This window comes from Somniosus microcephalus, chromosome 14 (assembly GCF_052327205.1).
Source record: "Somniosus microcephalus isolate GS21.2 chromosome 14, FLI_Smic_1.0, whole genome shotgun sequence".
In the NCBI taxonomy this organism is placed as follows: Eukaryota; Metazoa; Chordata; class Chondrichthyes; order Squaliformes; family Somniosidae; genus Somniosus; species Somniosus microcephalus.
The window spans coordinates 55760411-55778482 of NC_141000.1; the positions used below are offsets into that span (position 1 = coordinate 55760411).

The 18072-nt window shown below is 43.3% G+C and overlaps 1 protein-coding gene across 1 annotated transcript in view; it reads right to left on the minus strand.

Annotated features, from left to right (window-relative positions):
* Positions 1-18072, minus strand: part of eif2s3 (eukaryotic translation initiation factor 2, subunit 3 gamma) — a 58395-nt gene that overhangs the window by 30179 nt on the left and 10144 nt on the right. Inside the window, exon 4 of the mRNA XM_086006575.1 lies at positions 17443-17564. Within this exon, the coding sequence (XP_085862701.1) occupies positions 17443-17564 (122 nt within the window). The remainder of the gene's footprint in view (positions 1-17442; positions 17565-18072) is intronic.

Here is an 18072-nt window from a genome sequence, read left to right on the forward strand (position 1 = left end):
GACCCTTGCACCAGGGAGGCAACACACCATCCTGGAGTCTCGTTTGCAGCTGCAGAAACGCCTATCTATTCCCCTTACAATAGAATCCTCTATTGCTATAGCTTTACCCCTCTTTTTCCTCCCGTCCTGTGCAGCAGAACCACCCCTGATGCCAGAAAGTTGGCTGCTGCTGTCTTCCCCTGATAAGCCATCCCCCTCAACAATATCCAAAGTGGATTATCTGTTTTTGATTATTTTCTGTATCTGTTCATGACGCTTTGATGATCTACACACATGGACCCCCACTGTTTTTAGCTTTTTACCATTCAGAAAGTACCCTGTTCTATCCTTTTTAGGTCCAAAGTGGATGACCTCACATTTGCCTACACTAAAATCCATTTGCCACAGTTTTACCCATTTACTTAATCTGTCGATATGCCTTTGTAATTTTATGCTTTCACCTACACTGCCGCCTATCTTTGTGTCATCAGTAAATTTGGATAGATGTCTTTCTATGCCATCATCTAAACCGTTCATAAATACTGTGACAAGTTGAGGCCCCCAAAACAGATCCCTGCGGGTGTGGTGCCCACTACTGAGCGCAGTTCTGGGCACCACACCTTAGGAAGGATATACTGGCCTTGGAGGGAGTGCAGCATAGGTTTACCAGAATGATACCCGGACTTCAAGGGTTAAGTTACAATGAGACATCAAACAAATTAGGGTTGTATTCCCTAAAATTTAGATGGTTATGGGGTGATCTGATTGAAGTCACATCTGCCAATTTGAGAATCTACCCATTATCTCTACTGCCTGTCTCCTGCCGCTCAGCCAATTTTCTAACCAGGTCAATAATTGCCCTCAATTCCATGGGCTTCTACCTTAATTAACAGTCTCTTATGTGGGACATTCCTCTGTCCACTACTTTAGTCACCATCTTAAAAAATTCAATCAGGTTTCTCAGGCATGACCTACCTTTCACAAATCCATGCTGGCTCGCTCTGATCAACTGAAAATTTGCGAGGTGTTCAGTCACCCTATCCTTAATTATAGACTAGCAATTTCCCGACAACAGATGTTAGGCTAACTGGTCTATAACTGGTTGCACTTTACGAAAGATGTGACGGCCTTAGAGAGGGTGCAGAAAAGATTTACGAGAATGATTCCAGGGATGAGGGACTGCAGTTACGTGGCTAGACTGGAGAAGCTGAGGTTGTTCTTCTTAGAGCAGAGAAGATTGAGAGGAGATTTGATAGAGGTGTTCAAAATCATAAGGGGTGTGGACAGAGTAGATAGAGAGAAACTGTTCCCATTGCCAGAAGGGTTGAGAACCAGAGGACACAGATTTAAGATGACTGGCAGAAGAACCAAAGGTAACATGAGAAAAAACTTTACTCAGCGAGTGGTTAGGATCTGGAATGCAATATCTGAAAGGGTGGTGGAGGCAGACTCAATCACTGCTTTCAAAAGGGAGTTGGATAAGTACCTGAAGGAAAAAGATTTGAAAGGCTACAGGGAAAGGGCAGGGGAGTGGGACTAGTTGAAGTGCTCTTGCAGAGAGCTGGCATGGGCTCGACGGGTCTAATGGCTTTCTTCCGTGCTGTAACCATTCTATGATAATTTCCTGGTTTCCTTCTCTCAATATTCTTAAATAGCGGAGTGGCATGCACAATTTTCCAATCTAAAGGAACAGTTCCTGAGTCAAGAGAACTTTGGAAGATTACAGTTGGGGCATCTGCAATGTGCTCACCTCCTTCCTTTAAAACCATGGGATGGAAACCATCTGGTCCTGGGGATTTGTCACTCTTTAGTACCATTATTTTCCTTACGTTAATTTTATTGAGTCCCTGTTCCTGAAATATTAGTTTCGTTGGGATTTCTGGCATGCTATCCTCTTCCTCTCCTGTAAATACTGACGCAAAGTAATTAATCAACATGTCTGCCATTTCCTTATCATTGACAAGATCATTGCTTTCAGTTTTTAAGGAGCCAACATTGCTCCTGACTACCCTCTTTTTCCCCCAATATAATTGTAAAAATTCTGTGTGTTGATTTTGATATCCCTTGCAAGTTTCTTTTCATACTCCCCTTTTGTAGCTTTTATTATCTGTTTTGTGACCCTTTGTTGGTCTTTATATCTTTCCCATTCACCAGGATCGGTGCTATTTTTTATATGCTTTTTCTTTTAGTTTTATGCTGTACTGTACCTCTAGTTGTCCATGGCTTTTTTTTGGCAAGTCGAGCTCTTGCCCCTCGGGTATAACCTGGTTCTGTATCACCGTAAATTATTTTTTGAACATCTCCCAGTGACGATGTCATTTTACCATTTAACAGATTTGCCCAGTTTAGTGTGGACAGTCTCTGTCTCATTCTGTTGGTCGGCCTTACCCAAATCTAGAATCTTAATAGCAGGTTCGTGTTTCTACCTTTCAAAGATTGCGAGGGGCTTGATCGGGTGGATGTGGTGAGGATGTTTCCACTGATGGGTGAGACTAGAACTAGGGGGCAGAATCTTAGAATAAGGGGCTGCCCTTTCAAAACTGAGATGAAGAGAAACTTCTTCACTCAGAGGGTAGTAAATCTATGGAATTTGCTACCTCAGAGAGTTGTGGAAGCTGCGACATTAAATAAATTTAAAACGGAGATAGACAGTTTCCTAGCTGATAAAGGAATAAGGGGTTACGGGGAGAGGGCAGGGAAGTGGACGCGAGTCTAAGTTCGGATCAGCCATGATCCTATTGAATGGCGGAATAGGCCCGAGGGGCCGTGTGGCCTACTCCTGCTCCTATGTCTTATGTACGCTAAGTTGAACTCAATCATGTCATGATTGCTATTGGATAAATGTTCGCGCAGTTAGGCTGTTAATTAAATCTGGCTCATTACTAAATCTAATATGGTACGCCCCCTTGTTGTCAAAGGACATATTATTGTACAAAACTATCCCGGACACACTCAAGAAATTCACTACCTTTCTGGCAGGTGCTAGTCTGCTTATCCCAATCTATATAAAAGTTAAAATCCCCCATTAAAACCACTGTCTTTGCTACACGCTTGTCTAATCTATGCATCTATACAATCTAGCACTTCATAGAAGCTACCAGGGGGCCTATACACAACGCCCACTACAGTCTTAAATCCTTTCCTATTTCTTAATTCTACCCATAAAGTCTCCACTGCCTGCTTACCTCTCTTTATATCCTCTCTTATTATCATTGAAGTGATTTCATCCTTAATCAATAAGGCTACTCCTCCCCCTCTGCCTTTTTCCAGCGAGAGGAGCGGGATCAGCAGCGCTATAAAGAGCACGAGAGCAGCAGCGAGGGGAACAGCAAGAGGAGCGGGATCAGTGGCGCTATAAAGAGCGCGAGAGCAGCGGGATAAGCGGTGCTATAATGAGCGCGAGAGCTGCGGCGAGAGGAGCGGGATCAGCGGCGCTATAATGAGCCTTCAAATAGAAAAAAAATCAAGGAGTGACATCACAGGGCAGCAGGTAGGTTATTGGTTGGTTGGTGAATATTAGTTTTTTTAAAGTCTCTAAGCTAGCTAAGAAACTGTAAATTGCTGTAACTTTATTAAATTAGTAACTAAAACTAGATAAACCAATTAAGTAATAAAACTAAAATAATTGAGAAAAAAAAATTAACTAATCAAATAAATAAAGAAGGTTACATAGAGGCGGCAGTGCGGGTGGTGTGCCGTAACTGCAGCATTCGGAGTTTGTGGAGTCCAGCGAGATCCCGAGCAACCACATCTGCGGTAAGCGTCTGCAGCTCGAGGAACTTCGGCTCAGAGTTGCTGAGCTAGAGTACGAGGTGCAGACATCAGAGAGGGGGAGAGTCACCGGGACACTTTATTCCAAGAGGCAGTCACATCCCTTAGGTCAAGTAGTACTTTCGAGTTCATCAATGGTCAGGGACAGGAGGGTGTGACTGAGAGTCAGGAAGGTATGGGGACCCAGGATGTAGTGATGGAGGAGCCGCAACCCTCATCTTTGACTAACAGGTATGAGGTTCTTGCTACCTGTGTGGATGAGAACAAGGACTGCAGGGAGGATGGGCAAACTGACCATGGGAGGCCATTCAAGTGGGGGGGGGGGGGGGGGGGGGGAGTGAAAAGGAATGTAGTTGTGGTAGGGGACAGCATAGTCAGGGGAATAGACAATATTCTCTGCAGCTGCGACCAGGAGTTCCGAAGGTTGTGTTGCCTGCCCAGCGCCAGAGTTAAAGATATCTCGTCGCAGCTGGAAAAGAAATTGGAGTGGGAGGGGGAGGATCCAGTGGTAGGAACCAACGACAGAGGTAGAACTAGGAATGAGGTTCTGCTGAGAGTTTGAGCAGCTAGGATTCAAATTAAAATGCAGAACCTCAAAGGTAATAATCTCTGGGCTGTTACCTGAGCCATGTGCAATTTGGCATAGGGACAGACAGATCAGAGAGTTAAATGCGTGGCTCAGAGAGTGGTGCGGGAGGAAGGGGTTTCGATTCATGGGACACTGGCATCAGCACTGGGGAAAGAGGGAGCTGGTCCGTTGGGACAGGCTCCACTTAAACCGGGCTGGGACCAGTGTCATGGCAAATCGAATAACTAGGGCGATACTCAGGGCTTTAAACTAATGAAGGGGTTGGGTGGGAGGATTCAGGAAAGGGTGAATTCAAAAGCAGCAAGAGAAATGTCAAGGCTGTAGAGCAGAGTAGTGATCTGGGTAAAGATCAGCAGAGTGGGTCAGGAAGTGACAGAGATTAATGAAGGTAATAGGGCACCAGTGACTAAAGTAACATTAGGGAAAAATAGAAAAAAGTTAAAGCTAAAAGGTACTATATCTGAATGCACGAAGCATTCGCAACAAAACAGATGAATTAATAGCACAGATAGAAATAAATGGATTTGATTTAATAGCGATTACAGAGACGTGGTTGCAGTGACCAAGGCTGGGAACTAAATATTCTAGGATATTTGACTTTTAGAAGAGACAGGCAAAATAGAAGAGGTGGGGGGTAGCCCTGATAATAAAGGAGGGGATGAAGACAGTAGACATCATGGTTCAGAAAAACAAAATGTAGAATCAGTTTGGGTGGAGCTAACAAACAACAAGGGGCAGAAAACACTAGTGGGAGTGGTTTATAGGCCCCCTAACAGTAGTTGTAGTGTCAGGCAGAGTATAAATCAGGAAATTAGAGATACATGTAACAGGTGTAATACATTAATCATGAGGGATTTAAACTTTCATACAGACTGGACAAACCGAAGAGTTCATGGAATGCATTCAAGATAGTTTTCTAGATCAGTATGTCGAGGTACCTACTAAGGAATTGGCTATTTTAGATCTACAGGAAACTTTGAGTTATCCGGAGGCGAACCATCTGGCAAGCTGGAGCCACCGGCAAAAATCAGGAGCCGTTTTTTATTCTTTTCGTTTGTTTTACATAACATAAGAACATAAGAAATAGGAGCAGGAGTAGGCCAATCGGCCCCTCGAGCCTGCTCCGTCATTCAATAAGATCATGGCTGATCTTGGGCTCAAAGCCACTTCCCAGCCTGCTCCCCATAACCCTTCACTCCCCTATCTTGCAAAAATTTGTCTATCTCCACCTTAAAATGTATTTACAGGAAACTTTTTTTTTAATCCGGCACAGACGGGGTGCCGGTTCATCAAAAATTCCGGATAACTGAAAGCTATAGTAAAAGATACGGAGCTGAGCTCCGTATAAAGCAACAGGTTCAGAACAATGGCCACAAGTTCCAAGCGTCTCTGTAGCTTAGCAACAGCTGCAGCCACACCCTTGCACAGCAACAGACCGAGGAAGGCAAGTAATAAAACTTACCTGAACCTACTCCTGAATTTTGCCGGTTAACCGAGATTTCCTGTTATTTAGGTACCGTAAATTGAAAGTTTCCTGTAATGACCCAGCCTCCTCAGCTCTCTGGGGCAAACAATTCTACGACCCTCAGAAGAAATTCCTCCTCATCTCAGTACTAAAAGGGCGACCCTTTATTCTGAAACTATGCCCCCGTGTTCTAGATTTCCCCACGAGGGGAAACATCCTCTCTGCATCTACCTTGTCGAGCCCCCTCAGTATCTTATGTTTCAAGAAGATCACCTCTCATTCTTCTAAATTCCAATGAGTATAGGCCCAGCCTGCTCAACCTTTCCTCATAAGTCAACCCCTTCATCTCTGGAATTAACCTAGTGAATCGTCTTTGAACTGCCTCCAATGCAAGTATATCCTTCCTTAAATAAGGAGACCAAAACTGTACGCAGTACTCAAGGTGTGGTCTCACCAATACCCTGTACAGTTGTAGCAGGACTTCCCTGCTTTTATACTCCAACCCCTTTGAAATAAAGGCCAACATTCCATTTGCCTTTTTGCTTACTTGCTGTACCTGCATGCTAACTTTTTGTGTTTCATGCACAAGGACCCCCAGGTCCCTCTGAATTGTAGCATTTTGTAATCTCTTTTCATTTAAATAATAGTTTGCTTTTTTTATTTTTCCTGCCAAAGTGGATAACCTCGCACTTTCCCACATTATACTCCATCTGCCAAATGTTTGCCCACTCACTCAGCCTGTCTATATCCCTTTGCAGGTTCTTTGAGTACTCTGCACAACTTGCTTTCCCACCCAAAATAACAACAGAAAACACTGGAAAAACTCAGCAGGCCAGGCAGCATCCGTGGAGAGAGAAACAGAGTTAACGTTTCAGGTCGAAGACGTCTTCGACCTGAAACGTTAACGCTGTTTCTCTCTCCATGGATGCTGCCTGGCCTGCTGAGTTTTTCCAGCGTTTTCTGTTATTTCGGATTTCCAGCATCCGCAGTATTTTGCTATTGCTTTCCCACCCATTTTTGTACCATCCGCAAACTTGGCTACATTACACTCGGTCCCTTCTTCCAAGTCATTAATGTAGATTGTAAATAGTTGAGACCCTAGCACCGATCCCTGTGGCACCCCACTAGTTACCATTTGCCAACCAGAAAATGACCCATTTATCCCGACTCTCTGCTTTCTGTTAGTTAGCCGATTCTCTATCCATGCTAATATATTACCCCCAGGTAGGTAGGTTGGGAAACTAGATTAAGAGAGATAGGAGAGTAGAAAAACAATGGCAAACATTTAAAGAAATAATTCATAATTCGCAATGAATATACATTCCCTTAAGGAATAAAAACACCACGGGAAAAATGGTCCATTCGTCGCTATCTTTAACTTCTCTTGTTAGCATTAGATTAAAGGAAGAGGCCTATAATGTTGCCAAAAATAGTAAGCCTGAGGATTGGGAGGATTTTAGAATTCTGCAAAGGAGGACCAAGAAATTGATAAAGAAACAGAAAATAGAATACGAGAATAAACTAGCGAGAGACATAAAAATCAGACAGAGAGTAGGAATAAAGGGTAGCTATTCACAGTGGGAGGACGTGGGTAGTGGTGTTCCACAAGGATCAGTGCTGGGACCACTGTTGTTCACAATTGACATTAACAATTTAGACTTTGGAATCGTAAACACAATTTCTAAATTTGCAGACGACACCAAATTGGAGGGGATAGTCAATACTGAGGAGGACTGCAACAAATTACAGGACATTAATAAACTTGCAGAATCGGTATATAATTGGCAAATGAAGTTCAACACAGATAAATGTGAGGTATTACATTTTGGTAGGAAGAATAGGGAGGTCACTTATCACTTGGAGGGTGCAAGTCTAGGTAGGGTAGAGGAACAAAGGGATCTTGGAGTACAAATACACAAATCACAAAGTTGTGACACAGGTTGGCAATGCCATAAAAAAAGCAAACCAAGCACTAGGGTTTATTTCTAGAGGTATAGAATTGAAAAGTAGGGAAGTTATGCTAAACCTGTATCGAACCTTGGTTAGACCACGCTTAAGAGTACTGCGTACAGTTCTGGTCACCATATTATAAAAAGGATATAGAGGCACTGGAGAGGGTGAAGAGAAGATTTACAAGGATGATACTAGAAATGTGAGGGTATACATATCAGGAAAGGATGAACAGGCCGGGGGTCTCCTCTGAGGGGTGACCTAATGGAGGTCTTTAAAATTCTGAAAAATTGTGAGTGGATACAGAATGTTTCCACTTGTGGGGAACAGCATAACTGGAGGCCATCAATATAAAACAGTCACCAAGAAATCCAATATGGAATTCAGAAGAAACTGCTTTACTCAAAGGAGTAGTTAGAATGTGGAACTTGCTACCACAGAAAGTGGTTGAAGCGAATAGTATAGATGCATTTAAGGGAAGGCTAAACAAGCATGAGGGAAAAGTGAATAGAGGGTTATGCTGATAAGATTTAGATGAGGAAAGACTGGAGAAGGCTCACGTGGAGCATAAATGCTGGCATGGACTTGTTGGGCCAAATGGCCTGTTTCTGTGCCGTATCTAAAAGGATACTTCTGTCTGTCATTCCGTCTGTCTGTCTGTCTTGAATAAACTCGAAAGTTATAGAGCGTACCTACACGTGCGTTACGTCGAAAGAAAGCTGACGATTCCAGAACCATCATAAGCGTATTTACTTTTCGGTCGGACTAAAATTGTTCGCACGTTATGCAAAAAACCTTCAAAATTAAACTCATTATCTGCTAATAACATTGATTGACTGACGTCAAGGTCGACCAATCCTGTGCCGTCACGATTGGCCAATCCTACAGTTCAGTCGCCTGATGGTTGGCCAATCACTGCGTCTGTGGGTGGGACTAATGCTTTTCAACTCAGGCATCGGGCAGCCATTGCTTCACTACTTCCAGCTCAAAATCTGCTAATCCAGCTTCTAAAAAGTTAGTATCTCTTAAAAATAACATCACATTTACCAAAAACGTTTTATAAGTGCTTTCACTTTCATCTTTGAAGCTATTAAAAGGTAGAAATGTTGCCCGGCAGCAGATTCACACGGGGACAGACAGGCCCCAAAGCCTGGGACTCGATTTAAACTGCCCGGCCCAAAACAGCCCGGGCAAAGCCGGGCTCCCCCAGCTAGTATCATATATGAGAGTGTAAAAGGTTATATAGGTAAGTAAAAAGGAAAATATTAGCTAAAGTAAACATGGGTCCCTTACAGGCTGAGACAGGAGAAATTATAATGGGGAATAAGGAAATGGCTGAGAAATTAAACAAATACTTTGTGCCTGTCTTCACGGAAGACGCAAAAAGCATTCCAGGAATAGTGGAGAACCAAGGGTCTTGTGAGAACGAGTTTATTTTTGGCCCCATAAAAAACTTCAATTATTTTTTTCAAAAAATTTAATTTGTTTAAAATATTTAATTTAATGTAATTTTAACTACTTTTAAATACATGATGTTTTTTCAAAATTTATTTAATGTTTCTGTTTAAGTGATCCCCATTCATACTTTTGACAGGTCTATGCGTAGAGACCTGTCAAAGTGTGAAGGGGGATTCCCTTCTTTGATTGGTTCCCCATGGCCCACGTGATCCCAGGGACGCTTGCAAACCGCATGCGCCCCAGGGATACCTGGGCCTCTGCGCATTTCATAGTGGAGAGGCCCAGGATCGGAAGTCTCGGGACCTACGGTAAGTGCGGAGATTTTTTCCGATCGGGTAACTGCGGAGATTTTTTCGATCGGAGGCATCCGTCCGTATTAAGCCTCCGATCGGAAAATCCGAACCAACAGGATTGGGCAAAGTCAACATAGATTTAGGAAAGGGAAATCTGTTAAGAGTTTTTTGAGGTTGTAACTAGCAAGGGGGAACGAGTGGATGTGGTGTATTTGGATTTTCAGAAGGCATTCGATAAGGTGCCACACAAGAGGTTATTAAACAAAATTAGGGTTCATATACTAGCATGGATTAAGGATTGGTTAACGGACAGAAAACAGAGTAGGAATAAATGGGTAATTTTTGGGTCGGCAGGCTGTAACTAGTGGGGTACCACAAGGATCAGTGCTTGGGCCTAAGCTACTTACAATCTAGATCAATGATTTGGATGAGGGGACCAAATGTAATATATCCAAGTTTGCTGATGGTACAAAGCTAGGTGGGAATGTAAGTTGTGAGGAGGTTGCAAGGGGATATAGACAGGTTAAGCGAGTGGGCAAGAACATGGCAAATGGAATATAATGTGGAGAAATGTGAAGTTATCCACTTTGGTAAAAAAAAATAGAAAAGCAAGAGTATTTTTTAAATGGTAAGAGATTGGGAAATGTTGGTGTTCAGAGGGACCTGGGTGTCCTTGTACACAAATCGCTGAAAGTTAATATGCAGGTACAGCAAGCAATTAGGAAAGCAAATAGTATGTTGGCCTTTATTACAAAAGGATTTGAGTACAAGAGTAAAGACATCTTACTGTAATATATAGACTCTGGTGAGACCACACCTAGAGTAGTGTGTACAGTTTTGGTCTCCTTACCCTAAGGAAGGATATACTTGCCACAGAGGGAGTGCAATGAAGGTTCACCAGACTGATTCCTGGGATTGGGGGGGGGGGGGGGGGTGAGATTATCCTATGAGGAGAGATTGAGTCGACTAGGCCGATATTCTCTAGCGTTTAGAAGAATGAGAGGTGATCTCATTGAAACATACAAAATTCTTACAGGGCTTCACAGGGTAGATGCGGGGAGGATGTTGACCCCGGCTGGGGAGTCTAGAACCAGGGGTCACAGTCTCAAAATAAGGGGTCAGCCATTTAGGACTGAGATGAGGAGAAATTTCTTCACTTAAGAGGGTGGTGAATCTTTGGAATTCTCTACCTGAGGGCTGTGGAGGCTCAGTCTTGAGTATATTCAAGACAGAGATTGATAGATTTTTGGATATTAAGGGAATCAAGAGATATGGGGATAGTGCAGGAAAGTGGAGTTGAGGAAGATCAGCCATGATCTTATTGAATGGCGGAGCAGGCTCGAAGGACCGAATGGCCTACCCGTTCCTATTTCTTATTATGTTCTTAGGTTTCCTGTAGACCTTATAACCTGGTATATTTAGTTTGCAGTCCTGACCGTCTTGCAGCCATGTCTCAGTAATGGCTACCATGTCATACCCTTCAATTTGAATTCACGCCTGCAGTTCATTCAATTTATTCCTTGTACTCTGTGCGTTTGTATAAAGAACGCTTATTTGGGCCACACACCCTAGCCTGTCCTTCAGCTCTAATGTTTTACTCTTATAGTTATAGATGTTTTACCATAGAGACAAATAAAAACCTGAAAATTAAGATTAAAGGAAAACCACAAGCAGTGCCTCGTAAATTACCAACATATTTAAAATCACATCACTGGAATATAATTCTACTCAGATTATAGTGATCAGATTCCAAAAATTAAGCTTCAAAAAGATTAGTGAATTGTGAAAGGGTAATAAACTTTATTTTCCAGACCAACAAAAACAAACCATAACTTGCATTTCTACAATGTCTTTAATGTAGATAAACGCTCCAAGGTGCTACACAGAGGTGTGATCAGCCAAAAATGGAAGTCAGGCCAAAGGAGATATTAGGAGGGGTGACCAAACTCATGGTCTGGGTTTTAAGGAAGGTCTTAAACAGGAGAGGAAGATAGAAACACAGAGGTTTAGGGGGGGAAATTCCAGAGCAGAAGGGCTGGATGGCTGAAGGCATGGCTCCCAATGGTAGGGCGAAGAGAGGCAGAAATACACAAGAGGCCAGAGTCAGCAGAACAGAGAACTGGAACCCGGGGGGGTGGGCGGGGGGGACGTGCAAAGGGTCATAGAGATAGGGAGGTACAAGACCATGAGGGGATTTAAACTAGAGGATTAGAATTTTAAATTGGGGGCATTGGGAGACAATGTAGGACAGCAGTGATGGGGATGATGTGTGAGCGAGACTTGGTGCAGGATAGGATATGGGGAGTTGAGTTTTGCAGATGAAATTTATGGAGGGTGGAAGATGAGAACCCAGCCAGAGAGCATTGGAAAAGTCAAGTCTTGGGTGACAAAGCAGTGATGAGGGTTTTAGCAGATGGGCCAAAGCAGGGACAGATGTGGGTGAAGTTATAGAGGTGGAAGTAGATGGTAATTTGTGAAGGAAAGGATAAGGTGTCGGAAAGCTCAGCTTCACGTTGAATAGGATACCTAGGTAAAAGTCTGGTTCAATCGGAGATTAAAGACGATGGTTTCACTTTTCCTCCTGAAAGGCTCAGCCAAGCCTACATTGTAGAAAAGCAGTCTGGCAACAGAGGCAGTGGAGGGGTCGAGACAGGTGGTGGGAAGTAGAGCTGAGTGTCGTCAGTTTACATATGGATGCTGACACAGTGCCTTTGGGTGATGTTACCAATGGGTAGCCTGTAGATGAGGAATAAAAAGGGGCCAAGGATAGATCCTTGGGCAGACTCTGGAGGCAACGGTGCGGGGGAAGGGAAAGAAGCCATTGGTAGATATGCTACAACTGGATAGGCAAGAGTGGAACTAAGCAAGGGCAGTCCTATTGAACTAGACAACAGAGTAAAGGTGTTGTAGGGGGATGGTGTGGTTGACCATGTTAAAGGCTACAAATATTATATTAATGACTTGGATGCGGGTGTACAGGGCACAATTTCAAAATTTGCAGATGACAAAACTTGGAAGTACAGTGAACAGTGAGGAGGATAGTGGTAAGACTACAAACTGCTGCAGTACAGATGGATCTGGCGGTCCTTGTACATGAAACACAAAATGTTAGCATGCAGGTACAGCAAGTAATTAGGAAGGCAAATGGAATGTTGGCCTTTATTGCAAGGGGGATGGAGTATAAAAGTAAGCAAGTCTTGCTACAACTGTACAGGGCGTCGTTGAGACCACACCTGGAATACCGCATACAGTTTTGGTCTCCTTATTTAAGGAGGGATATACTTGCATTGGAGGCAGTTCAGGGAAGGTTCAGTAGGTTAATTCCTGAGACGAAGGGGTTGTCTTATGAAGAAAGGATGAGCAGGTTGGGCCTATACTCATTGGAGTTTAGCGGAACGAGAGGTGATCGTATTGAAACGTTAAAGATTCTGAGGGGGCTTGACAGGGTAGATGCAGAGAGGATGTTTCCCCTCATGGGGGAATCTAGAACTAGGGGGCATAGTTTCAGAATAAGGGGTCGCCCATTTAAAACACAGATGAGGAATTTCTTCTCAGAGGGTCGTGAATCGTTGGAATTTTCTACACCAGAGAGCTGTGGAGGCGGAGTCATTGAATTTATTTAAGGTGGAGATACAGATTTTTGAACGATAAGGAAGTCAAGGGGGGCGGGCAGGGAAGCGGAGTTGAGGCCAAGACCAGATCAGCCATGATCTTATCGAATGGCGGAGCAGGCTCGAGGGGCCAAATGGCCTACTCCTGCTCCTATTTCTTATGTTCAAGGGGACAATGACAAGCTGGTGGAATGGGTGAACACCTGGCAGATGAAATTTAACACAGGAAAGTGCGAAGTAATACATTTTGGTAGAAAGAATGAAAAAAGGAAATATAAACTAAAGGGTACAATTCTAAAGGGGGTGCTTGAATAGAGAGGCCTAAGGGTATATGTGCACAAATCACTGAAGGTGGCAGGGCAGGTTGAGAAAGCAGTTGAAAAAGCTTACGGAGTCCTGGGCTTCACGAATAGAAGTATAGAGTACAAAAGCGTGGAAATGATGATGAACCTATATAAAACACTGGTTCGGCCTCAACTGGAGTATCATGTCCAATTCTGGGCACTTTAGGAAGGATGTGAAGGCCTTAGAGAGGGTGTAGAAAAGATTTACGAGAATGACAGCTAAAAGATGCACTGCAACAAATCGCCAAGGCTTCTTCGGCAGCACCTCCCAAACCCGCGACCTCTTCCACCTAGAAGGACAAGGGCAGCAGGCGCATGGGACCACCACCACATCCAAGTTCCCCTCCCAGTCACACACCATCCTGACTTCCACCACCTTCTCAAGGACAATTAGGGATGGGCAATAAATGCTGGCCTTGCCAGTGACGCCCACATCCCATAAAAAAAATTCCAGGGATGAGGGACTTCAGTTACGTGTATAGACTGGAGAAGCTGGGGTTGTTCTCCTTGGAGCAGAGAAGATTGAGAGATTTGATAAGAGGTGTTCAAAATCATGAGGGGTCTGGACAAAGTAGATAGAGAGAAACTGTTCCCAGTGGCAGAAGGTTCGAGAACCAGAGGACACAGACTCAAGGTGATGGGCAGAAGAACCAAAGGCGACGTAAGGAAAAACTTTTTTACTCCGAGTGATTAGGATCTGGAATGCAATGACTGAAAGGGTGGTGGAGGCAAACTCAATCACGGCTTGCAAAAGGGCGTTGGATAAGTACCTGAAGGAAATTTTTTTGCAGGGCTACGGGGAAAGGGCGGGGGAGTGGGACTAGCTGAAGTGCAGAGAGCCGGCATGGGATCAACGGGCCGAATGGCCCTCTTCCATGCTGTAACTATTCTAATGCAGTGGAGGTCATTTGTTACTTTCATTAGGGCCATTTCAGTGATGTGGGCGGAAACCTAATTGGACAGATTCAAACATGGAGTTGCAAGGAAGATCATAGAATGATACAGCGCCGAAGGAGACCATTCGGCCCATCATGCCTGTGCCAGCTCTGTGTAGAGCTGTCCAATTAATCCTTGTGCTGTCTCTCTGTAGCAATTTATGTTAGTTCCTCTAACTTAACCTTACTGTATGTACTTAACTTACTTATGTATGTATAACTCACCTGTTGGGGCCGTTGCCCCTTTAACTTACCTTTTAGGGCCATTGCCCCTTTAAGACGCGCCCTAGCGTGCTGACGTCACGTACGACGTGACGTGCGTGAAGCGGCTGCCGGCCCGACTCGGCCTTCCAGAAAGGCCGCCGGCACAGCCCGGCCTAGCGTCTTCGGCCGCATCGACCAGCCGCCGGGAGCGGCGCGATCTTCCGCTCCTGCGGCAAGCACCGGCACAGCCTGGCCTCCAGCTCCCGACTTTGGCCTCAACGGCCAGCCTCCGTACCGGGAGATGCGCTGACGCAACTACGCAGTCACGTGACGCCCCAAGCGCGGGCAAACGCGACGACGCGCATCACATGACGCCCTAAGCGCGGGAAACGCGACCGAGCGTGATGAGGTCATCACGCTCCCCACAGAACTGCGAACTCAGTTCTCGTGGAGTCCCCGCTGGAGCAGGACCTATACCACGGTGCTCCTAAGTTGTATTGTTCCCATGCTTGAGTCTTGGATATTATTTGTCTGTAAGTATTTGAGAATGTTATAGACGATTAGTGTACACTGTATGTTGCAGAAAATGTTTAGTTGTAACTTTTCTCTGTAAGCAAACTTACACAGCTAGCCGTGACGTGCTCGCTCTCTGTATAGCTGGTTAACTAGTAGCTGTATTTTGATGCACTATCTCCAGGGCTAATTTAAAGAGAATGCCTTCCAGTTTGCTAAATGTATATTTACAGTAAGCTGTGTTTCCACGTGTTTGGTAATTTACATGCCAAATGTACTGTGTTGCTCAGGCGTACCTTAATTTGTGTACGCATATCAGTTATGTGCTTGTATACTAATGTGTGCTTCCATTTCTGTGCTGTATTTCAGTTTTACAATAAGAATCTTTCAGTAAAGCGTTACAAGAAAAGTCAAGCCTTGTGATTTTATGGGAAGATATCAAGTTGTTAGCTATCTGTCTAGCTCTGCATAGGAACGCGCTGCAAGGGCAGAATAATCCTACTCCTCTGCTCTTTCCCCATAGCCCTGCAAATTTTTTCCATTCAAGCATTTATCCAATTCCCTTTTGAATGTTACTATTGAAGCTGCTTCCACCACCCTTTCAGGCAGTGCACTCCAGATCACAAAAACTCGCTGCGTAAAGAATTGCTTCCTCATGTCGCCTCTGGTTCTTCTGCCAATCACCTTCAATCAGTGTCCTCTTGTTACTGACCTTTTTGCCACTGGAAACAGTTTCTCTTTACTTGTTTTATCAAAACCTTTCATGATTTTGAACACCTCTATCAAATCTGGTCTTAATTTTCTCTGCTCTAAGGAGAACAACCCCAGCTTCTCCAATCTCTCCATATAACTGATGTCCCTCATCCCTGGTACCATTCTAGTAAATCTCTTCTGCATCTACTCCAAAGCCTTGACATCCTTCCTAAAGTGTGCTGCCCAGAACTGAACACAATACTCTAGCTAAGGCCTAAACAGTGTTTTATAAAGGTTTAGCATAACTTCCTTGCTTTTGTACTCTATTAATAAAGCCAAGGATCCCATATGCTTTTTTAACAGCTTTCTCAACTTGTCCTGCACCTTCAAAGATTTGTGTACATACATCCTCAATTCTCTGTTCTTGCACCATCTTTAAAATTGTACCACTTAGTTCATATTGCCTCATTCTATCTACCAAAAATATCACTTCACATTTCTCTGCGTTAAATTTCATCTGCCACGTGTCTGTCCATTTCACCAGTCTATGTCCTCCTGGAGTCTGTTACTATCATCTTCATTGTTTACTAAATTTCCAAATTTCCTATCTGCAATCGTTAAAATTATGCCCTGTATACCCAAGTCTAGGTCATTAATATATATCAAAAGAGCAGTGGTCCTAATACTGATCCCTTGGGAACACCACTGTATAACATCCTTCCAGTCTGAAAAACAACCGCTCACCACTACTCTCTGCTTTCTGCCCTTTAGCCAACTTTGTATCCATGCTGCCATGGTCCCTTTAATCCCATGGGCTTTAATTTTGTTAACAAGTCTATTACGTAGTACTTTGTCAAATGCCTTTTCAAAGTCCATATATACATCAACTGCACTACCTTCATCAACCCTCTCCATTACTTAATCAAAGACCTCGATCAAGTTAGTCAAACACAATTTGCCAATCCGTGCTGACTTTCATTTATTAGCCCATACTTTCCTAAATGCCAATTCATTTTGTCCCGGATTATTTTCTCAAAGAAGGGCATGGATTTGCAAGGTGACAAGATCAAGGACTTGGGAGAGAAGATGGGGCAGTAGTTTGCAAGGACCGAGGGGTTGATGATGGGCTTTTTGAGGCGTTAATGAGAGCCGTTTTGAAAGGGAGGAGTCAGTACCCGAGGAGAGAAAAATCATTTACAGCTCTAATTGGACATTTGCAGCAATTAGGAGAGTAGATTTAGTACAGATATTAATCAAAGCTAATCTTTGCCGACTCCATAAACAAAGTTTTTACTCAAAAATTGGCACATTAAATGGGAAGAGGAAACTTATGTTTAAGATCTAGCCAGTTTGAACACTCACTAGCAATATTATGTTATATCAGAAAATTCCAAAAGCATACTGGGAAAAGAGGCACATGGCCTGAACAAAATGGAGGTTTGTACAGTTTGGCTCAGAGAGCTGCATTATCCAGCAAAAACTGCTGCAACATATGGAAATATTACCAGATGCAACGGCATTGTCGTCAGTGCAAATCACAATAATGGAAGACTTAACTGTGCCTCCAGAATAATTCTCATTACTGTGCAGGTGCTAAATCTTATGCTTACAATGACTTGCATCTGGATTGCACCAACCTGACTAGCTTGAAATTTCCTTTGATCCCAGGAATATCTGAAGGGAACTCATCTGGTGTGCTGCTACCACATGACCTGTAACAGTCAGGCCTTGGACAACTGGGGTCATCAAGTTTGTAAACCTAAAGAAATTACAACTAAATAAGTACAGAAAAAGTTTAAAGTTTTACTTAAGACAATAATTAAAGAGTAATGTCTGGCTTTCTTACCTTAAATAAAACAAAGCCATGTATTGTTTAAATGCCAATATATTTGCCTTAATCACAAGTTGGTGCATATCTTTCATATTCAAATCATTAAATAATTTCAGACTATTATTTAACCGATATTTTGTGTTCCATCAAATACATTGCCCTTAAACTAAGAGGGTGAAGGAGTCCCAGACATTCAGCAAAATGGCTGGTTATCAATTACCACAAAAAATGTCCCGACTTCAAGCAACCCAGTTGCCATACTCAAAGGATTGCAGTCACATTACAGTATAATGACCATCTATTTTCTCAAGCAGTTAAGAATTTCATAAAACACAGAACCACGGCAGATGAAGAATATTGGTCCTTTTAAGCAGTTTGTTAATGATTTAAAATGAAGAACTTCAGATAATATAAATATAAGCTTAACAATCTTGAC